Here is a 23,916-nt window from a genome sequence, read left to right as displayed (position 1 = left end):
ACTTGCGCGCGCAGCACGCGTTGGCCCCGCCCCCCGGCTGAGGGGAGCAGAGGGGTCCCCGGGATGAGCGAGGCTCCCTGGCCGGGAATACCCGGGGGAAACTGCTCGTGTGGGGTACGGGCTCCTACCGGCGGAGGAAAATTAATCCAAAGTGTTTTCATGGAGATTGTGACGGAGAAACCCAGAGAAATTGCTGGCTTTCCCGACCTCATGGCACAGATCACATTTTCGGATAGTTTAGCACCATATAGTCGTCCAAAGGGCTGAACCGTCAAAGGCGATATGTTAATTTCCATGTTCTGATAGCTACCGCTGACTAGTGAAATAGAAAAGTGCCTTAAGAATACGGCCTAGCTCAGGAACAAAGAACAGAAATGCAGAAATAAGGGCCGAACGAGGCCGTCCTTCAGCACACCAAGGTTCTGGGTTTCAGGGCACACTGAAGGAGGCTGTTGTCTCTGCCGTGTTTGGGCCTTTCACATCAGCGTTTCTCAAGGAGCTCAGGTGTGGTCAATACAGAAGCTGCTGAGCCATTGTGGAAGGACGAGGTGTTTACCAAAAATCTGCCATCACACTTGCCTGTGATAAAGTGTTTGACTCTAAGGCCACCTGATCCTTGGGTAGAGAGGTCATCTAAAGGAGATAGCCACAGAAAACACAGGCCTGACTGTTTTTTATCAGACATTAATGCAGAAATCCTCCTCTCAAGCCAACCTTAGCAGATGGAAATGCTCTCAGGTAACTGCAGCAGCCGTCTATCACCCTGACATTCAGAAATAGCTTCTCTGCCCCTTGGTCATGCCCGTTGTACAGACACAAGGCTTCTCCCCTGCATCCTGCAAATTTTATCAACAAACAAGACTTTTCACGTTGGAGTTTTGACCCTTTTGGGAGCAGAGGAAACATTGCTGGCAGTAAGAATAACCCTCTTGTCCACGGCTCATGCGAGGGAGCTGCAGCTGCACGGCTGCGAGTGAGCAACACAGGAGAGCTCTGTTGGGGGAGGGAAAGGGGAAGAAAAGGCCTCTGTGTCAGGAACAGTGAGGCTCTGATCTGTGTGATTTCACCCCTGCATTCTTTAGGAAAAAGCAATCACACAACTGCATAAATTCCATTAGAGGACCGATTCTAGAAATCAGGATAAATGTTGAGCTCTAACTGTAAATACAGGAGATCCCGCCTGCAACAATTAATTAGTTTGATACCTAACTATTTATTTCTGAAGCTATTAGAAGAAGGAAAGATATAGCTATTATCTTGATCTCTCAGATACCTGACATGCTTTCCCTGCCCCACTGCAAGGTTGGAAAGGGGCAAATTAAAACAGTATACAACTGATGATTTTTTTTTTTTTTTTTTGTTAGCCTGAAACTCTTTGGAATGAGAGCAGCAGAGAACTTTCCTTGTTGCCTCTTGGCAACCCTGCTGGATTAAACTGTTCCTGAAAACACTGGTCTATTTAGACAAATGTCTTGAAGATAGTATTTTAAGACTGCTTTGTTGTCAACCTGTTTCTCAGTGCACTTTAATGTAGATGCTTCACTTCTCATTGGAAAAGAATAAAGCAGACTAAGAGGGGTTGAGTCCCATTGCTATAGAAATTTAAAAGGGATTTGTGTCCAGCTTAATAACCAGCTCATTTCCATGTGAATAAAGATGATCCTTTAGAACAGTGTTTGATATTTTCATGGTTGTTTGCCAGTTTTGGGGTTTCATCAATCCCATGTTTGCTTTTTTTCTCCAGCTCCCAGTGATTCAAGGACAGGAGAGAAGTAAAAGTAATCGAGCAGCAGTGGCTGGGCCCAGTGTGTGTGTTTGTTTCTGCAAATGCTGACACAGGGAAGCTGTTTGCAAGGGAGCTCTTCCACTTCTCTGAATCCTGATACCAGGATTAGGAAGGCACAGCAATACTCAGCTGACAGTGATCAGAGCTGTATCAAAGGAACAGCACAGTCTTTTTGCTTGAGGGACATTTTGGAGTGGGTATTTGGGGTTATAGACCTCTCTCACTACTTCAGGCACAGCTCCAAATTTTCAGCCTGGCTACCACAGCACACAAGATGTTTCACCTCAGTAAACACGATTTGGAAAAGGATCTGGTGCTCTGCAAACCCCACTAATGCCATTCCATTTTTAGAGAAAGACTTGTCTCTAGTATATTAGAACATCTTCCTTGTTGGCACAGAGCATATTATGTTCAACATAATCATAATTCTCTGGACAAGAAATCAGAGGTTTAAGACCTGAGTTTTCCAGTGCAGAAGGTACATGCAGGAAGAGGACTAAAGGGAAGTGTTCACACAGGCTCAAACATTTATTGCAACTAGCTAGTATCCCTCTGCATAGAGTGAAAAGTCACCTCCTGAATATGGAATAGCTTTTCTCTACCCTCCTTTATCTTCAAAAGGTTCTTATGTCCAGGTAAGAGATGCTAACAAGTGTCCAAATTACTACTGTTATTAATGGAAAAAACAGGATGAATGGACAATATTAGTTAAAAATTCTTTTAAAGTTGATGTGGAATATACAGCAGCAATTGAGGTAATTTTTGAGAAACAACGTGCAATTTCCACTTTAAAATGATATTGAAACATCATGCTCCACCCAAGCAAAATCAATACATGAAGTTGTGGAAGACACCTTGCAGCAACAGACCAATCAATGTTTTCTTTAAGAATTAAAAAGTACTTACATGACATAGAGGTAAGTAGTTTATATGTGAGTAAGTAGTTTAACTTTCACAAAAAAAGCAGTAGTTTCCAGAGCTGGAAGATAAAAGTAGACAAATCCAAACTAGACATTATGTATGCATTTCAGGAATGCATGTAATCAACAGCTAAACCAATTTACTTGGGACTTCCAACAAAATCAGTGTAAAACTGTGTCCTCACAACTGTGTCTCAGAGGACAGTGCCTTGATAAATCTCAGGCAGTGATTTCTAGTATGGTTTCTCTTATACATCAAGTCTGATATTGTGGTCAAAGTGGCTTTCAGCTTTTATCAAACTATACTAAAAAATGTGAAAAGAAGTGTGACGTGATTTTAGTGTGTTGACTGTACTGTGTTCTTTTATCTTTGGACAAACAGGGAGAGCAGACTGAAGAAGTGTACTTGACCTAAGTGAATTGTGCAGCACATGAGCTTAGACGTAGAGAAGGTCCTGTGTTATCCAAAAAAGGTAATGGCAAGGTCACTGCAGGGCAAGAACATTAAAAGAGGTTTGGTTGAAACAGAATGTTTGGGATGCTTGATACAATTGTTCTTGGTTGATGGAGTTCATGGTTAAAATGTTGCAATGTAACATGACGCCAAAATTACTGATACAAGCTTAACACAGTATATTGTAGCTAACAAGAATTATATTGAATGTATCAACCAACATGGCTATGAAATGCTAAAAAATTAAGTCACAAATATTCCATTCTCTTAAACAGTTTGGCTCTTCAGACCTTTCTCACAAGTGATATTTCTAGATCCTCTGTTGCCCTGCTCAAAGCTGCAATGAAATAAAATAATAGTTTTCATTTTCAAAATAAAAAGATAATGCAATCTCTTGGCATCTGTTTGAATAAAACCAATTTGATGTCTAATCTGACTTAAACGGATCAGAAATGAATGTACCAAAGATCAGGCAAATAGTTCCTATTTGATCACAGTCTGATTTGCCTGCCAATGTGAAATCTACTACAAATCACAAGAGCAAGTAGCCTGAAGCACCAATTTATTGTCTGTCAACTAAAGGAAGGCTTATCTCCACAAACTTGCTGCCAGGTTTTTGTCTCTACAAAATAAAAAATGGACTCCTCACTCACAGGAGAAACAGAAGTACCTGGAGGTGGATGCATGGAATACATTCACGAAACCTTGCTCTGCTTCAGTGTTTCAGAAAACAAGTCCTAGATCAAAAGCCATTTGATGGGATCTCACAGAGATGAGAGCAGAAACACTAACATACATCTTGTGTTCTTTAACCAGGAAACAGTCTGTTCAGTTCAGCCAGCCCTTCCTTGCTCTGATGGGTGTCTATGAGCTAATCTGATGTATTTCAGTCAGTTGTAGTAACAATAGATAATATTTATTTTTGATTGTTTGCTTTTGCCACCTCTCCAGCACCTTCCTGTGTGGCTTTGAAAGAGCTTCCAAACTCCCTCTATGCTGCACCCCAGAAAAGAACAAAACAAAGACAATGTACCAAGTTAGGTCTTCCACACAGCTAGAGCAGGGACACCAAAAAAATGCCCAAAAGGCTGAACTTGTCACAAAGCTTAGTTTAATTTGACAATCATCATAAGGCATCCATGTAAATGAAAAATTCCCACCAGGGTAACAAACATTCTCCCACTAAATAAAATATGTTAGAACAGAGGCCCGTGATTCCAAAAAAATGCTAGTGGTTCCTGGTCTCAACCAGGCTGCCACTGCTGGCAGTGGGGTCCAGGAGACACAGCACCAACAGTGGCAGCTCCAGAAGTGTAAAGTCAGCTTGTACAAATCTCTTTCAATAAAACAACAAATGAAAAGGAAAGAGATTTGTGTAGAAAACATCATTCTCCATCCTTTCTGGGAAAACAAAACAGAATTTAAAAGATAATCCCATTCAAGGAGCAAAGAGCAGAGCTTGGAGTTCTGAAGCCCAAAAATGCTGATGGCCCATTTTTAAAACTAATGAAGCACTACAGAGGCCTGAGTTTATTATTGCTTTATCCCAGTTCAGCCCAGGCTAAGGCTATGGTGAAGTCCAAATTAATTTAAAGCCAGAAAATGCAGATCCAGTAACAGCACCTAAGTCCCATCCACACATGGGTGTAAACAGATACTTTTGGTGAAGAAAACAAGGCCCTCCCAAATTTCCTCCTCTTCCTGTCTATGCAGATACTTTTGGTGAAGAAAACAAAGCCCTCCCAAATTTCCTCCTCTTCCTGTCTATGCAGATCCCCATTGCAGGGCTAAAATTTGCCCTGAAGTATAAAACAATTTCTCTCTTACATCTCTGGTTAGCTGAGTCTTTTCCAGATGTTTTGCCTTTTGTTCATACTATCCTGGTGATGCATCAGCTCAGAGATGCCTTGTGGGAGCTCACAGAGAGCACACAGGTACCCACATATTAAAAGGTTTGTGGCACAGATCTAAGAACCGTCACCTGTACCCTACAACACCCCAGGACACTTTGCCCTTGGCTTCCTGAGACCATACAGCACAGAAGGAAGACAGTATCTTCTCATCCTGCATGGCTGGCCAGTGATCCAGAGAAACAGCATGCCAGGGAAATGAAATGGCACCTTACTCCCACCATAAGTCAGAAAACAGACTTGGGTAAAGCGGGACTTAAAAGTTTCACATCAAGAAACATGGTGCTTCCCTCAGATTATTGTATGACAGGGCCACTGTTATTCAGGCAAACATTATTCAAGGCAGTAAAACCTTAGCATGGGTATTTTCATGGCTGACCTACAGGCCAAGATATGCTGGGGTTCTTAAAAAAATTACAGGTCTTGGTAATTCCTCCAAAAGGACAGAATAGAAGACACACAGAGTGCATGTGATGCATGTGTCACACATCCTGACACACGAGCAAAGTTGCAGCTAGACTTGTCAAAACAGTTAAAAAGATTTAGGCATCCAGATAGTACCAAAATTGATGGCATTTGGGAACCTAATTTTAACTTTGAAAATTCAAGCCTACACATTTCTTTATTGCTTGTCCCATTGAGTGCAAAGGGAAAACTGAGGATAGGGTTAACTACAGAAGGATTTCAAATCCATCATAATGTTTCCCTGTTCTTTTTTATATATTTCTTAATATATTTAAAGAGCATTATTATTATTATTATTTAGCCACCTATGGGCAGGGGGGAACAGCAGCTATTAGTCTCTCATTTAAGCATTAGTCCCCTTCCTTCCAAATCACAATACCTCTGTCACAGGAAGGAGCATAACATGAAAACATGTTTGCTGCCACTAACAATTCCCGAGTCTCTCCTTTGCAGAACTTTAGCCCAAATATTAGGACAATGACAGCTTGACACATACACACTCCCCAGCAACATACACACAGCAAGTAGGACATACTCCACAGCCTCAGTGGCCTCAGACAAAAAAAAAAAAAGAAAAAATAAGAAGAAAAAGAATACCCTCCCATCAAACAACAAATCTGAAGAAACCATCCGGAAGAGCCTCAGGAAAGGGAACTATCCACTTTCCATGGAGAAGCAACAGCCCAGGAGTCCCTGCCCAGTAAAAACTGAACCAAATATTTGTCACACAGCTGGTGGAGATCTCTGAAACCTGGCAGTATTACACACTGGATACTTGAAGGCACATTTGCTTTGTGTTTTGGGAGAGAAATCCAGTTACAACACACTGCAGCTGCAAGGCTGAGGGAAAGGAGGCAACGCTTGGTATCTTTCCTCTGTTCCTGTCCCCATTTTCAAGCTTTGTGGCTGGCATGAACTGGTGATCTAAGCAGACACGTTGACATCCCTGAGTGAAATGGCACCATTTGTGGCCTCTGAGACTTTGTCCTCAAGCACCATTGCTGGTGTGTCTGTAGTGACTGCTGTAGTGTCTATGGCAGGAAGTGGATTCAAGCCCTGGGATAAGATCTGTTGGATCGTTTTCCGCAAATTGGGGTGCAGCTGGTTTTGGGTCTGGTAAAAAATTTCTAAGGCAAAAGACTTGAGAGTGCCAGTGCAAAGGTCCTCATAAAGTGGAATTGTGTACATCCGAGACATCTACAAAAAAAGGAAAATAAGATAAAAACATTTAAATAAAAGTCAAGAAGTTCCGCTCTTCCACAGACACACTCCAACAGCCCTGAGAAACTTCAGACTGAAGACAAGCAACACATTTCTTCAAAACACAGATAAGTTTATTCTAAGTCTGATGCAAGGATTTTTATGAATGGTAACAAAAAAAAATCTGCTCTCTGAGACTGAGCTACTTCCACAAATAACAGAACTATTTTTAAAGGCCAGATAGAAGAGGCCACACTGAACACATGCATTAACCTTTTGCTCCAGCACAATAACAACTACTGAAAAGAACTCGATGAGCCCTAGCCTTGCTTGAAGTGTAAATATTCAAATAATCACATGATTTAGCAGTGCAAAACCTTGTGGTCTAGAAAAGCCAGGGCTGCTACAAAGCCATACATAAAATGCATGGGGCAGAGCTGGGACAAGGGTATTGAGTCAGGCTAGAAAAGCAGAGATTATCTGTAGGCATTTGAAATTACATCTGCCCATTCCTCCCCACCGCTAGCAGGTGAGCCATGCTCAGCCCCTTCGCAACACACCTGGGCTACACTTGGCCAGGAAGCAGAAGTTCCAAGGTCTTTCACGTCGCATGTCTCATGCACATGTCTCATGCACTGAGAGGTGCAGTGAGTTTAATCCAGCAGTTAGTACCTGGTTTTCCAAGAAGCGACGGACTTTGTAAAGGTCTGGGTAATAGTCATTTCGGACTACAATCTGCAACCAGCGGATACGGATTTCTGCATTCATGGAGTCCAGCTGAGAGGAGTAACATTCCGAGAGCTTTTTTATCACCTCTGAAGAGAGCACACACACAGGGAAAGAACTGTGACCTACTTTGTCAATTTTGAGGGTTATCAGATAATAACAACTCGTCAAATCACAGGATCATAGAATCTGTTGGTCTGGGAAAGACTTTTGAAGATCACCTATTCTAATCCCTCTGTGACATAGCCAGGGACATCAACCTGACTTTACGTGAATTATAATGACAGCCAGAGGCAGGGACCTTTAGAATTCAATCAGTTATTCCACGCGTAATTTTCTACTATCCTGGAAAGAATACTCACCATGTGGCAGTGGTGATCCATCCAGCAATCTGTCCAGGAAAAGCACAGTTTGGAACGTTCTCCATTTAGTGAGGTCAACACTGCTGGCAGCAGCAACAGAGTCCAGAGGCTCTGTGGTCCAGAGTTTGAAGAGTGTCTCCACTGGTCTGGTCAGACTGGATCCCTGAGATAAGTCTGGCTCAGCTAACGGAGGTCCTGTAGCATTGAGCCAACGTTCAAACTCCAGTCCTGGAATGAGGAGTACCAAAAATGTGGAGCACAGTTCTCTGCAGGTGGCTTGGCTGCCTCAAAGTTCAGGACCGTTTCTAGCATAGTTAAGGGAGGTTGTAACAACAGCAACCAATAGTTATAGTGACACAACAGTCTTAGCAGCCTCATTGGGATAGCCTATGGAACAGCAGGAAGAGTGCCAGCAACACTGCTCCAAACCTCACTGTGAGTTTTCTAGAGCTCAACAGTACAGTAAGTACAAGAAACAAACATGCTCTTAAGGCAGCCAGGCTAACAAGTACCTATGTTCAAATTATACTTTAATATTTGTGTGCCTGCACTTCTCTCTCAGAATTTTGAGGAAGACTGACACATATAGAGAAAAACCATTAAAAAAAAAAGGAGGTAAGAGGGATGACTAAACTCCTCCATAAAAGCAATTTATATTTATTTATGCAACTAATTAAAAAAAAAAAAAGTTTCTTCACAAACAGCAGAGCCTGCTTTCCAGCAGAGCTGCTCTTCTTGACTTTTTACCATCTCTGTACTTTTCTAACTCATGGCAATACTTCCAGTTCCACACCATCTACTAAAACTCCTACCCTTCTGCATCCCCTGAATATTAGCCAGGCAAAAATTAGCAACTTCTGTGGTTAACTCATTAGCCTATCAGTGGGCCAAATAAAACACAGAACTGCTGAGCTCATGCTGCAGCTTTCCCCACAGTAAACTCTCTCCTCTCACAGGCAGTTTCCTCTCCACAAAGCCTGCAGGCACCAAGTATCCTTAAGAGCTCAAGTACTCTGCTGGTCTGGTTTAAACTGTCCAACAGCTATTCACAGGGATGGACACATGGCAGGATAACATGAGTCTCATTTCTTTAAGAAAGTGAGATATTAAGCACCTGTAGGCCACAGACCTTCCACAAATCCACCAACAGCTACAAAGAGGTGATATAAGGGTAAGTGAAAGATGCTGGAAGATATTTCACATGTATGGGTAGGATCTTGGGGAAGTTACAGTTCTCAAAGCATGTTTACTATTATTAAAATAGACAAAATTTCAAAGTGTGTTCACCTTTTCCCTGCATTTAAGCAGGTGTAAATCTCACAAGCACTGATCATTCTGTCTGCAGAGTGAAATGCGAGTTAATGAGAAAGTTAACCAAGGGACAATCAGCTAATTAATGCCAAAATCATCAGCAATTTCAGAGGTTCTCATTCCCCAGTGTAGAGGCAGTAGCCACAAATTCTGTCGAGAACATCTGGTTGTTGCTGAACTATTTTGTTTGCCTTAGCATTTCCACGTGCATCCTCCAAGCCAAGCACAAAATTCATCATCCAGGTTTTCTGCAGTGCTTAGTTAACTTAGAAAATCTCCTACCTGCTTTGCTCTCAACACATTGCTCTTTCAGCTCTGGAAAAAAATTCAGGAAGGAATCCAGAAGATCTTGAGCCACAACGCTGGTAAATTTATACTTCTCAATGTAGGCCTAAAATAGTAAAATGTTCAAATTATGATTAGGAGCAAGACAGCTTCCTTTTGATGTAGAACCACTTGCATGCCACAACAATAACAACAACAAAAAAATACAAACATAAGAGTAGGAACAATTATTTGAAGGTTTAAAAAAAGATGAAGAAAAATATTCTCCCTCCTCACCCAGTTAAATAAAGAAGCACCATAACATGAAAAAAATAGAGTAGCTGCAAATACATTTGACAGCTGAGTATCATTTCATTTTCCTTTTCCAAAACGAGGCAGTAGCTGACAATTTTCTATAGGTTCTGCAACTGTGCTTCCAGGCACTGACCTGCCTCAGTACAGTAGCCTATACCCTTTGTCACCCTGGTAAAAAAACCCAACACTTCTTAGTAGTGAATCAAGTCACATCTTTCCAGTCACAGGCAAACTGTGCTGGAACAGCTTTCTAATTACTTGGAGCACAGAACAAGAGATAACAAATATATACTACTACTCTGTATCTAGCACCTCATGAGCTTAGAATCTCAGAAGTCTTGTAGAAGGATTCATGTAAGTTGATAGACAGACCCATAACTTTTCTCTATCTCTGACACACTTGTATTCAACTATACCCTCAACAATTAGCCACCGTGAAAGAATCTGGGGAAAAAAAACCCAACAACAAAAGATCAGCTCTAAATCTCAAGAAAACACATATATACACTCACTCTTAGGAAGGAGTCAAAGTGTCTGGGGTCACCACAGAGCTGGGACAGGTAGTAAACAAAGCAGTAGCCTTTCTCATAGGTGAAGAGGTTCATTAAATTACTGGGATTTACACCTGAAAGAAGACAACATGATAAGAAACTAATGAGGAGAGTGATTTCCAGCCCTTCTGAGTTATACAGACTCCTTAGAGATCACCAAGATGAGACATAGTGACTTTAAAAAAACTAAGCTTGTTGTCAGTACATTTAAGTTACTGCAGTAAAAAAATAGATGCAGTCCAAAGACACAGCCTTCATTTTTTTTTTAAAATCAGTCATTGTAAGGTAAGATTCCCAATGGAATAAGTCACACTTCAAACTAGAGGTCACTGAAAACAGATCTGGAACTTGAAAACAAATTATTTTTTTCTTTTTTCAGTGCCAGGTTCTGGGAATCGCCATACCACAAATTTTCAAAGAAACCAATAAAAGGTAATCACCACTTGCTCCTTTCTTCAGGCTTTCACACATGCTTTTTCATTCCATTTGACTCCAATATCATCTCCACTCGCATTTTAGGTTGTTTTAAATATCATCTAGATAGAAGACTGCTTCACCCACCCAACTGTGACCACAGAACTAGAGAGCTACCAGTGAAGGAGACAGGTAAATCTGGAGTGCAGTCATGCATCTGGTCAGGGAATAACCAAACAGCCTCTGCACAGCTCAACTTAAAGCAAGTACCTGTTTATCTGCATGCTAAACATGCATGGTTCTTACATGAACATATAAAGAGAGGAACATTGAATAGCAGAGGATTTTATATTATGTTTCCAGATATTTCTATTTTAAAATACTTTATTTTACATATCCAGAATTGCAAACCCACACAGCTTTCAAGGCAGTTGTTCACATTCTTTCTACTCAGTAAGTCTGTTCTTACACAGAGCAATATCTATATAAAGATGAGTTATCCAACCTTGAAAAAAGTTTGAAAGCAAAACTTCCTAACTTGTTTTTAGACTGGTTTACAAACCAATATTTCTTTCTTATTAATTTTTTTTTTTTTTAAATATATGTGAATATTAGTCATTTTTGTCAATATTCCACCATGGATATACAGAGGTGTATAATTTTGTGTAGAGCAGCCTCAGCCAAAAGCAATACCTGGCTCCAGTTTAACCTGAAGCTTGCTGACCGGGTTGTCTTCTCCAAGGAGCTTCATCTGTCTGTGGAGAGCATCGAGGCGGAATGCAGTCTCCAAACACGTGAAGGCAGCTCCTGCCCCAAAAGGTAACTTGTTAGTTATGGGAAAATGATCAGCAAAAGCTGATCTGTGCAGGACTGACACAGGGACAAACTAAAAGCTGCTGCAGGTGCAAAAGACAGAACAGTGAGACAGAATCACAATAAGGTAATGGCAGAGAAACTTGAGTGCAGAACATCCTTGTAATTAGTAATGGAATTCAGAGCCTAAACCCCAACGTATTTCCTCACTCTGATCATGCATCAGGCTGCACTGGAAAACAAAACATCATGAAAATTATGCTGAAGTTTACATCCTTGACATCATCTCATCAATTCTTGCAAAATAAGGAGAGCGGCACTGAAAAAAGTATTGTACAGGTAACTTTCAAGGAGCAATCAAGTCCCACAAAAACATACTGTCACTGGTAGAACAGTAAACACAATTCCATACTCAGTGCCAAAGATATTACTAAGCAAATGTCACCTCTTGAGTGGAAAGAGAAAAGAATTGGATTTGGTAATTGTATTACAGATCCTGTGTACATTTTTTAAGCTTTATCTATCATCCTACCTGTTTTTGCCCTAAGTATTTCCCCTTCCTCTCATTAGGACTTTTTACAGTGTGACTGGGTAAGCTGCTCCTCCTCCCTAACTGAAATGTAGAGCTTTCCATGCTTTCAAACCAAACTAGCTGTATTACACTGCCAAGTCAAGAGATCTTTCCTATGCCCTTGCAGACATTAGAAGCTGCAGAAAATGGATTTTTAGATTCAGAAGATTCTTAACATCCATAACTATTAAAATTTTAGCCTTCTTTGCTGACTTTTTAACCTGAAGATAGGTTTGTTACATAGATACAACCTCAGAGTCTCAGTGTAACACCCAAATCCTACATAGCCAAATGTGAAATAAGAACCAGGATATATTTGGAAAACATATATTTTGGAGAACCTGTAAGAGCAGAGAAAGAAGTGGATGTGCTTCCCAGGGGAAAGCAAGAACTAGAGTAACTAGTGTAAAGGGCAATTACTTCAAGCTACAGAGAAGAGAATTAAGCAAGATCCAAGAGGAGTGGTAGTCAGTGGACTCAAATTTCCCTGAATAATATCATTGCAAAGATGCCTATTTACTATCAACAGAAAATACTCCAGAAATTATGTAAGAAATGGTAATATTTAGATCAAAGGTTTGTCTTGGAAACAAAACAGAATGGAAAAAGTGTTTACTAAACAATTGCACAGGGAAAGACATTTTTTAGTTTCCCAGCAAATGCTTCTTGAAACAGCCAGTTCTAGAGAACAGACCAAAATCAGCAAGGATTTTGTTCTATGTTGGATGGAACAGACTAAGATGATGAACAGGTTGATATCTGCTGACCTACCCACATTACTGCCATGCATAATGTGACTTAGGACAGTGAGTACTACTCACGGAGAATTACTCAACATAAAACAGCTTTTTTATAAAACAGATATATAATATACATTGTAACATCTCCATAGATGCTCAGAGCACTTCTTTGCCTAAACTTGTAATCAGTTCATGTCCAAAAACAATACACATGAACAAAAACAAATGTTTTCTTCTAAACATTTTTGCTGTCAAGATTTCTAGGAACTTTTCTATGATTGTTTACATTGGATGCTTGAGAAAACACATGGAACTGGCTTTTAAGAACAAAACAGTACAAACTAGAAAAGCATACATTCCCATTATTCACTTCAATAACAAGCCAATTAAACTTAAAAGAAAGAGGAATAATTTACTACTTATGTATTCTAAAGACTGCACCATAAAACTGACCTGTGAAATTCACTGACACAAGCAAAGGCAGGGTTTACAATCCTGCACGAAGTCTCCAGCACATAAATAGCTACATAAATCTGCACTTCTTTTCTTAATGCTACTGACATAATTCTTTTTAACAGTAGGTAGCTACTAAATGATCAGAATCAAAAGGACACTTGTTCAGAGCACAGTTATTTCACAATGTAACTTTTATAAGATTTCTTACACCTTTCTCTGAACTATCCTCTGCTGACTTTGCTCTGACATGTCAGCACCTCCCTGGTACCCCACAGTAGTTCCAAGTCCCCACAGCATTGTGCTAACACACATCACTCAAAGCCCCTGGTACCATATCTGGTATTGAGCCCACTAAAGCCAAGACAACGTCAAACTCTAAGTATGCAAGATGTTCAACACAAAGTTTGGGGCTGTGTGTGGGTGTGAGTTCCAGAAATAAAACAAAACCTAACTGAAAACCAGCTCCCTACAGCCTTGTGAGCATTAAGGCAAATCCTCCAAGCAGGCAGCTCTGAGTTATGGCAAGAAGGAGCGCAAGGAGAAGTTTCTGAGCCGTACCGTAGGTCTCGGTGGTGATCCGGCGCTGCGCGTAGGTGGCCAGGCCCTCGCTCAGCCACATCTCCTCCCACGTGGCGTTGGTGACCGCGTTCCCAAACCAGCTGTGGGCAACTTCATGAATGACGTCAATGATCAAAAACTCATCGCTCTCCAGAATGGAAGAGATGATGAAGGTCAGGCATGGGTTTTCCATGGCAACAATAGGGAAGGAAGGAGGAAGAAAAACAATGTCATATCTAAAATTAGGGAGAGAAGAAAGAAGAAAGGAGATGAGTGAACTGCAGCTAGAAGACACAGTAACATTTTCTGTTTTCAGAAGACATAGTAACATTTTTCTTTCTTTAGGAAAGCTCTTCTGAGACTTTCTTGTGACTTCAGGAACAAACTTTCTATAGCAGTGGTGCCTAATTCTTCTGATCAGAGGATCACAATTTATTTTGTTGGCCAAGGACCTGCTTATGTCTGGATGTAAAGACTTGACAGTCTTTTGATGTCATCAAAATAAGCATTGTGCTCCCTTCATACACACAAACTCATTGCAAGCTGTATATCTGGGAGCCACAAAAACTGTTTACACTATAAACAGCAGTGTAACAGTGTTGAGTCCCCAGAGGCTCCCAGGTAAGAGAGAGGTTAGGAAGCTGTCAATGAAGGAACAGATTTCCTACACATGCAGTGTCATCAAATAACTTTAATCTGTCTGCTTCAGAACATAACAGTAATATCAGTTTTGTTTTCTAAATTTCTTTACCAGTGATCAGCACTGAAATAATCTGAGAACACTGGGCCATGCTCTCAGATTATTTCAAACAATACTTGTTAAGTCAACAACAAGGCAATCCTCCTGCTTACCTTTAGCAAAGAAATATAAGAAACCTTTGTAAACATTGTCTCCCATCCAAAGAGTGCAAGTATTCTCTCAAAACCACTCTTTTTTAATACACAGTCAAGCTTTTCAAGAGCTCTCAGTGTTGGTTTGGGGGACTTGGACTCTCAAAGAGTCTGTACTGAGAGTTTCAGTATTCTCAGGCATGCCACAATAAATGCAGAAATAAATGAGATAAATAAAACAACCATGCATTTTAAATGGTGTCTGTCTCAGTGCTGGAGTGCTGGACTTACATCACAAAACACCGTAGTATGAAAATCCTCATTCCTCAGGAAAGATCCACTGTTTAGAAACCTCCCATTCAATCTGGAGATTCTTAAACAGTGGATCTTTCCACTGCAAACCAGCTAAAACACTTCCATGCCTCCATGGTCCTTCCTGCCACTTGTGGAGACAAAACTCCAGAGTCTGCTTTCAACTACTACAATGCTGCCAGTTTATATGCTAGTTTGCCCTCCTACAGGGAGAAAGCATGATCATTTGTCAATACTGTTTTATTTTGCTCCCATTGCACATTCCCAGGAGACTGATAAAACTCACCTTCCCCATATATAGGGGCCATACAGACTCTCTGCAGCAGTCAACCAGCGTTCAACAATGCCAGAAAGCTTGCTGATGGCTGTTGGCAGCAGGCAAGGCTCTGCCCACACTCTGCTCCTGTCAGAAAACAGAAAACATCAGGTGATACTTCAGCAAACTGAATTATCTCTTAGGAAAAAAAATAGCCTGACTGCTTCCCACACTTCCATGTATGGTAATAGAGCAAGGAGACCTCCCAGCAGACCCAGGCCCTCCTAGACTAATGCTCCATGGAACATGGCAAGAGGTAACCAAAAATCCCTTCAACAAGGCAACGAGAAAGCAGCTGTAATGACTCCAGGGAAGAGTAGGCAACATTTATGAAAGAGGAACCTATCTTTGCCAGTGCAGTGCCATGAATTTCCTTTTACCCAACTACACTTCAAACTCTCTCTGTGCTCACAGCTCATGAACCCAACTGTTCCCTTATCAATGACTCAACATCCTTGCTACTTTACAGTATGAAGCACTGTACAGAGACATAAAATGCAGAAGGAACTCACTGCAAATCTTACCTTGGACCTATGTCTGCATGTATGAGGTCTCCAGCCACCAGGGCCACTAGGTAAGCAGGAACTGGATATTCCATGTAAAATTGATATACACCTTCCTCTTCTAGGTAGGAACTTTGGGTGGCACTCATCAACACCTGTATGCCTGCTGGAGCCTGGAAGACCATCATGGTACATATCAACTCACCAGATAATCACAGCTGAATGACTGAACCACAGATCTCTGGTTCATTTTCATCTATGCCTGATGATGTACATTAAAAATAATCATTTACATAACACAAAATGTAATATTTCTGTGAGGTTTTATACCACAATCTGCCCAATCCATGAAAATATACCAACAAAAGATATTATTCCTCCTATATGACAGCTGCCCCAAAAGCACCCACATATTAAATTATTTCATCTATATAAAATGCAACATTATTTGATGCTGATTTCAAAAGACTTCAGTTTTTTTCTTTCAAAAATTAGTACAATATAGTTGAGTATTATCATCAACAACCACTATTGGAAGGGGCCAGCCAAATTCTCTCATATTTTTATTTCACAATTACTCTTTGAGTACAAGGAAGGCAAGACCCAAGCATGGTAGGCAACAGTTACCTTTGTGGCACTACCCTGATTCTGGCCCAAGAACCAGAATTGGACCTAAAAAATTCAGTATTCTTTATAACACTGAATCACAATATTTTTAGCAGATGTAAACTGCTAAAAATACATGATGTAACTACACTTTCACAAGTTAACAGCAACTAAGAGCTCCGTGAACCATTCACAGGCATCCTTACCTTGACAGTGGCTGAGTAGGTGCATTTCACTGCAGGGGTGTCAAAGCAGGGGAAGAAGGAGCGGTTACACACCGAGTGTCCCTGTGTGAAGACAAAGGGCTTGGCATTGCCATATGTCAGCTCTGGATCCAGCCACCAGATCTGTTGAAACACGATGGGAGGAAGAGGTGAGGGAAACAGACTACGTGACAAGGATGAACTGCCAAAAACAAAATGTGAAATCAAGGGGACTGTGGGGGAGAAGCACCACCTCAGCTGTTGATCTGCCCAGATGAACACCTGGCACAGGGCACATTTCCATCTCTAACAACACATCTTTCTACTCCAGTTTATTTTCTGGGAATGCTCAGAAAAATTTCTTACTGTCTGAACACTGAGTGGTGACATGTAACATAGTGACTTCCAGCCACTCACTATTTCTGTTATATCAATTTGTTTGGTTAATAACAAGTCCCTAACAAACATCCACACAACCTTCTTCTCAAAGGGAGTACTCTGGCTATCTCCACCTTTATAACTCAATATGAACAGGAATAGAAGGGGTCAGGTAATATAAGCTGAAAAGAAAAAAAAAAAAAAACTACCCAAAACAAATTCAAATCCACAAACCAAAACTCCCTGAAGCTGAACAGTGTACACAATATTATCTGTGACCCTGACACTGCCCTCCTGGCTGAAGCATCAAACATTTTGACACTATGCAAAAAAGTCAGTAAATGTAAGAAACATCTGGTCAAGGACACCGGGGGCCCCTTTTTACAGAATGGATAAGGAGATTCTGGGTGGTCAAAAAAGAAAAGCCAAAAGACCACACCACTGAGTACGTCAATTTTCAGTACCAAACAGCAAATAAATCACAAGTCAGACCCTCAGCAAATAATTAGAACAGATTAAGAATAATAAGAAAAAGTCAAATTATTTGCCTTTTGGTCTTTCTGTTTCAAATGTTTGTGCTTTCACATGCTCCCTGCCTCCAACTTTGAAGTGCAGGAGCAATTTTAAATAAGGGTTTCCTTGTAATCCTAGAACTCTGGAGTTAAACTCTGATGGAAAATACCAAATATTGTGAAATTTGCAATAAAATTTGAACCCCTGGAAATCTTGGAAACAGTTAAACGCAAGGAATAAAACTTCTGAGTCTGCTGAATTCTTAGATCAAAGCAACCAATAAATCTGAGATCAGGGAACAGCAATACTAGTTCAGTTCTAGTCCTCAAGGGAAAGCAACGAAACACAGAAGAGAAGCCTGGCCACTAAGTCTGCTCACGTTTTAACAACATATTACAACCTCTGTCTCCTAGTTAACTTTTGGAAGTTAAAGTTTTCTCTGTCTCCTTCTGTCCTATAAGGTTACTTTTTGATATCTTCTTCCCTTGCCCTTAGACCTTTTTCCTCAGATGTCAGTGTGCTCCTCTCCCAAATCATCCACTGCAGCAGCACCCCCAGGGATCAGTGAAAGGTGAGGACAGGAAACAGAGTCAGCAGCTTTCAGTTATTCCTGAAGAGTCTCACACTTCTGCTGGCAAATGTTTGGGGATTTTTAGGAGGGAGGCATTACAAAATTAAAAACTTTTATCTAAAAGTAAAATTCATCTCTTGAAATTTGTGTTAAGATTACTCACTTCTATTTCAAGCCTGTAGGGCCAGAAGCAAACCTACAGCAGGACTTCTGAGGAGCTCTGTTTGTTCACATGCATGTGCTGCATTTCAGGGTAGCACTGCCCACAACCCTGGGTCACAGCCCAGGGACACCTACATAGATAGCTACAGATTTCCACTACATTTCTCATGGATACCTGCTTTTCACAGCAATGAGTATCATTTCTGCAATGCCACATTATGGAACTAGAGACAGCTGCTCCAGAAGGCATTTGGGGACATATGTCTCATTACACACCAATAACTAGTAAGCCAGAACACACAATTACAAAAAAAAATGAAGGTGCTGTATTTAATACAGGGTAGTAGTTTTCTAACAATCCAGGGAAGAGGCTCAGAAATGAAATTTCAAAGATCTGTCCCAATGCCTTTTAAACACAGTCCTCTGATCAGTGGCTTTGTGCTCGTATCACAAATCTCTATCACTGGTCCTGCTTAAGAGACTCCTCTTCAAAACATTGTATCCTTTGCTTTTTGAGAGACAGAAGAGGCTAACAAAGAAAACAGAGAGGTAAGGCACCACCACACCTAAGTTGCAACACTTGAGTAGGAAGGAAAAAGGGCTGACAGACAATGTCTTCACAGCAGAGAGACAAGGGGAAGTTGTCCCTGAGCAGTGCAGGAGGAAAACATAAGCAGGAAGGGAAGAGGAACTAAGAGTTGATTCTTGTTTACAAGAAACCCCATAAATTAAGGACAACTTCTTTTCAACCAGTCCTGCTTTATTTGACATTTGGTTGAAGTTAAGCCCCACAAGCCAAAAGGGAAAACATTTGCAGAGGATGAAGTATTTTTTTCCCTTGTTTTCTAACGTCTACAGCTACATGGCAAGCCTCTGTCTCCCTTTCCAGACACACTTGGAACAATGATGAAAGTTATCCTGAAACAATATAAATAGATCTGTAATATTAATAGACCAGGCTATGCTGCTGGACAGAGACAGGGCTGTGGGCTGGGGAAAATGAGCATAAGCAGCATCCCAGAAAGGAGTGCGAGGCACAGGGTGCTGCTGGGGCAGGTGGTGGAGCATAGGAACAGAGCAGTATTTGGGGCTGTATCATCTACTCCACATGCAAATCCCTCCTGCAATTCCCCTTGGGAAATACAAATGACATCATCATCATGCTCTTCATTTTTTTGTAGCTTTTCATATATACAGGAAAGCTGTTTCACACATTAAAGCTGTTCTGTGGTGCATTTCAATTAAAAAGACCTGCTGCATGATTCCTCTGCTGAAGAAGGGCTTTTGGCAGCACAGGCTTTCCCCTGCCCACATACTGCAAAGAAGTCCACACTTTATAAGACACCTGCCAAGATTATAATTTTTATTGACTTAGATCATAATCTTTTGCCCAAATCTGGCAAATGACAAAGGCAATTAGCTAAGCCTCTTTTAATTTTAAACCTCTCCATGTTTCTACATGCATTATTGATGAAGGTGGAAGGAAGAGCTGCAAAGCCACAGCTTCTGTACTAGGCAAACAAGCTGCTCTATCTGATGACAAAGTAAACAGAACACCTGAGATGCAGAGCACGTGACAGAAGCAAGGCACACCTGGGCAGCAAGTCATTCTATGGGGACTGAGGAATCAAGACAAATCTGCAGAATTACAGGGAAGATTCTAGCACTGCAAAGAGGGTCGTCCTTTCTGCTAAATCCTGAAGAGGAGGAAATGTTATAATTTTTTGTACCAGAACCCAGAGGAGGATTTGCATTTAAGGAAAGAATATAGCACTGCTGTAAAGATGTGTGCCAAATCAGAGAAATTACACAGTGGGCAAGAGATACATTTCTCTCTAGGGAAAGAAAAAAGAAAATATCACACAAAGAGTATTACCAACAAGTAAGGGATGAGGGAGAAGGAGGAGAGAAAGAACAGGACTATTGTCCCTGATATATCTGATCACTGTGTGCCTCAGCCCACACCAGGAGAGATACACAATGATTGTGAGAGTCTTGCCTCTGATGGAAACTGGTGATGTACTGAGCATATGGTTTCCTAACAGCACAGGGAGCTGGAATGCTCTGTGAAAGGCAGATTTAATCTCTCAGCTGTCTCTCAATGTCCATCAAACAACCAAAGATCTTGGCTTCTTCCTCCACATGAGGAATAATGGGACAGTCAAATAACATGTCCAGATGGCTCAAAGCAAGTATATCAAGACAACAGGTTTCCAATTTTAAGCACTACTATCTCTCCTGCTGATCTTACTGCCAACACATTCACACTGCACTGTAACATGTATTTACTGTTTTATAGGTCCCACAAGTATGATAAAGGTCCCACAGAAAATAAACCCTGACCTAAGGAGAAGACATTCCTAGAATGGCCAAAGAAAATAGAACTTTTATAAGAGAGAGGTCTGACACTGTAAATCTGTGCCTCACTGACAGAGAAAAGGGACTGCCAGAATATTTACAAGACATGAGTATAAACCATTTGACCCTTATACACATATGGGTTACTCATCCCTGTTAAAGTGCAGGGCTGGGCCAAAAAACAGCAATGACAGAGAGCACTACAATAGCACCAAATCGCTTTGGATCCAAACAAAATAGCTCAGCATGCTGAACATGAAGGGCTACAACAGGTGCTACTCGAGGACAAATATTTTGCCAGCCAAAACCTACAATAGAGAGTGAATAAACATGGTAGGATTTATGTCAGTGAGCATGCCTGCTCCTGCTTTCCAGTACCACTTGGGAAGGGCAGCACAAGTCCCCAGTGCTGTGACCATCAATAATCTTGACATAAGCCTTGCAGCTTCAGTTGAGCTGAAGCAGGACATGCTGTTAAAGGTACAATAAAGACTTCAAAGAACAATATAAAGAATAGATAGTTCACTTCTGATCCAAGGGGAGCATGGATACAACAATAGAGGGAATGGAAGAAATGTCCTCCTCCAGCATCCAAACAGGACTGCGTGTGGGGCCAAGGAGACAACACATTAATACAAGGTGAGACTAAATGAACATCACATCAATCAGTGCCCCTGAACCTTCCAGTGGCTTTCACATTCCCAAAGCCAGAATGTGCTCCACTCATACGGAGATCACTTCTCCATAGACTCAGCAGGACAGACTGCCCCTTTGGCAACAGGGCTGGCAAAACACAGGGGAAAGCACAGGCTGGCCTAAAATAAAACAATTTGTTCAAGAGGAGGAAAGCACGTTATCATGTACTTTGGGAGGTGTGGCTCAGCCAGACTGAGAACGATTACAGAGCACACAGCAATGCCAAATTAGCTTTAAAGCCTTCTCACCACAAACAAGGCAGAGAGTGGACAAAGGTTTCTTCATAAACCTGGGGGAAAAATAATGAGCAGAATCTTCTGAACACACTGTGAGTTACATGGCAGACTACAAGGAAATACTAAAGCCAGGAATTCCAGAGATGAAAAGGAACAATATCCAAGTGGATCTGAACTTTAAAAGTGACAGAATCTTCCTTCATTTCTGCACTATTAGGGAAAGATTAGAACATTAAAAAGTCACCATATGACCACAGGAAACTTCTGTCAATAAAAGGCTTCATGTGAAACTCACTATTCCGAGTGAGTCAATGTATTAACACTATCAAGATCATTCTAAGGATGAAATTACTTTTGTGATCTTCTATGTAGTATTAAAATTAGACAGAGAAACACCCAGCAAACACATTCTAATCAGCAAGACTCTCCTATCAAGAGGAAAGGCCTACTATTTACTTCCTGTGGGTTGTTTTGCAAGAAGCTTTTGTTATTCAATTCCTGCTCTTGTTAAATACATTGTAAAAGCCAAACAGATCCACACATTTACTGGTTTTGACCAGTGCAACAGCAACACCAAATCAGAAGACTGAGAGACAATTCCTCTAGGCAACATAGATGCAACAATGTTGCAAGATGTTTATAAAAATACATCTCTTTTGTAAATAGATTCATGAACCACGTGATGAAAATCACCTCAGTTTAATTTCCAACAGACTGTACAGTAACAAAAAGAACTGATGTCCCAGGGAGAACTTCGTATTTTCACTGTCATAACTTCTTAAAAACACAAGACCTGATAAGCAGCACCTAAAAGGCTGGGAATAAAGCGCTTCTAAATACCACGGATTTAAAAGAAATTATAGAATTTACAAAGCATTTCACTGCTGAAGAAAGCTAATCCACAGACATGGAAGAACCTCCACAGCTACATCCAAAGGGGTGTTTTGGGCCATTTCTCATCCCTTTTTTCAGCAGATAACTTGTAGGAACCTGTGGAATCACCCCTGTTCTCAAAGCTCCTGACCACGGCTCGTTGGAACACCAGCCTAGCTGTGCAAGGCCTGATTTTGTTAGCAGTTGGCAAAACCCCCAGGGAAACTCCTACATTGTGCATGACATAATTTATCCTGAAGGACTGAGCCGAGGCAGGAGCTTGCAAATTTTCACTCTCCTTGCCAACAACTGCAGTGTCCTTAAAAGAACGAAAAACTTTCAAATTATTATTGTATGGGGGGAGGAATAGCCTTGGGGTCCACGCGATGGAGGAAGACAGGAGGGAGAGAGGCTGGATGGGTACGGACACCGCTGCTGAGAGCGGCGCGGGACCGCGGGGCTGGCAGAGCCGAGAGCCCCTGCGGGCAGGGCACAGACGCTGCTGCCCAGCGGGCTGGCGCTGCCAGGCGATGGGGCCAGGGACAGGACCGGAGAGGCGGGCAGTGAGACACCTCCCGCCGCCTTTGCCGAGCAGCCGGGGCGCTTCCCCGACGGTCACTTAGAACAGGAGCAAAGATGTGCGACGGGAGGGCTCTGCCGGCCGCTCCGGGACCCGGTTCCCTGCGTTACCAACCCCGCCCGGTACTCACGGCGGGGCCGTCGGCCGTGGTGTAGCGGACGATGATCTGGAAGGGCTGGTGCGGCTGGAGGGCGGCGGGCAGGGAGACGGTGAGGGACGAGCCGTAGTCGGTGAAGGGGTCCACCCTGAAGCCGAGCGGGCAGGCGGAGCAGGGCGGCTGGGCGAAGAGGGGCAGCGGCGGCGGCGGCTCGGCGGCGGGCGGGGGGCCGGCGGGCGGGTCCCCCGGGGGGGCGGCGGGGGGCAGCGGTCCGGCGGCGATGCAGGGCGCCGAGAGGAAGGTGGCGGTGGCGGGCGGGCTGGCGGCGCAGGGCGGCGCGCAGGGCGGCGGCGGCGGCGGGCAGGGCGGCGGGGGCGGCGGGGCCGGAGCGGCGGCAGCCTCGGCGGGCGAGAAGGCGAAGGCGCAGGGCGCTTCCCCGGCCGCGGCGCGGCGGAAAGCGGCCGAGAGGACGCGCAGCGCCGGGTGCACGTCCAGCACCAGGGCGCGGGGCTGCGGGCGCAGCGCGCACAGCTCCAGCACCAGGCAGCCCGCCAGCGCCCGCGCCTCGGGCCGCAGCTCCAGCCCCAGGTGCAGGTGCCTCAGGCTGAAGAGCTGCGAGCTGGACGCCGACGCCACGTCCGGCGGCGGCTCGGGAGGCGGCGGCGGGGCCGGCGGCGCCTCCGGCCCGGCCGCGGAGCCCTTGCGACAGCAGCACAGGCCGGGCGGCCGCGGAGCAGGAGCCGCCATGGAGCGGCGGAGGAGGAGGAGGAGGCGGCGGCGGAGGCGGCGGCTGCTATGTGAAATCCATGGGCGGGCGGGGAGGAGGGAGGCCCCGGCGGCCGGAGCGGCCGGGGCGGGGAGGGGG

At 42.8% G+C, this 23,916-nt stretch overlaps 1 protein-coding gene and 1 long non-coding RNA gene across 2 annotated transcripts; one reads left to right on the top strand and one right to left on the bottom strand.

Moving 5' to 3' along the window:
• Positions 1–38: 38 nt before the first annotated feature.
• Positions 39–17,213, top strand: LOC135278742 (uncharacterized). Its single transcript, XR_010346159.1, has 6 exons — positions 39–973; positions 1,745–8,994; positions 10,644–10,696; positions 10,784–10,870; positions 11,348–11,497; positions 11,718–17,213. It is a non-coding gene; the product is annotated as an uncharacterized LOC135278742 (long non-coding RNA).
• Positions 4,255–23,912, bottom strand: RNPEPL1 (arginyl aminopeptidase like 1). Its single transcript, XM_064385493.1, has 11 exons — positions 23,085–23,912; positions 16,591–16,731; positions 15,800–15,951; positions 15,246–15,362; positions 13,817–14,052; positions 11,372–11,485; positions 10,226–10,338; positions 9,417–9,525; positions 7,824–8,051; positions 7,408–7,550; positions 4,255–6,732 (listed from the first exon to the last, which is right to left on the bottom strand). The coding sequence occupies exons 1-11, from the start codon at positions 23,796–23,798 to the stop codon at positions 6,460–6,462; spliced, it is 2,340 nt and encodes a 779-aa protein (XP_064241563.1). The 5' UTR covers positions 23,799–23,912; the 3' UTR covers positions 4,255–6,459.
• Between the last annotated feature and the right edge of the window lie 4 nt (positions 23,913–23,916).

This window comes from Passer domesticus, chromosome 11 (assembly GCF_036417665.1).
Source record: "Passer domesticus isolate bPasDom1 chromosome 11, bPasDom1.hap1, whole genome shotgun sequence".
NCBI lineage: Eukaryota > Metazoa > Chordata > Aves > Passeriformes > Passeridae > Passer > Passer domesticus.
The sequence above is the reverse complement of the archived record's forward strand: the minus strand, read 5'-3'. Positions and strand labels throughout refer to the sequence as shown.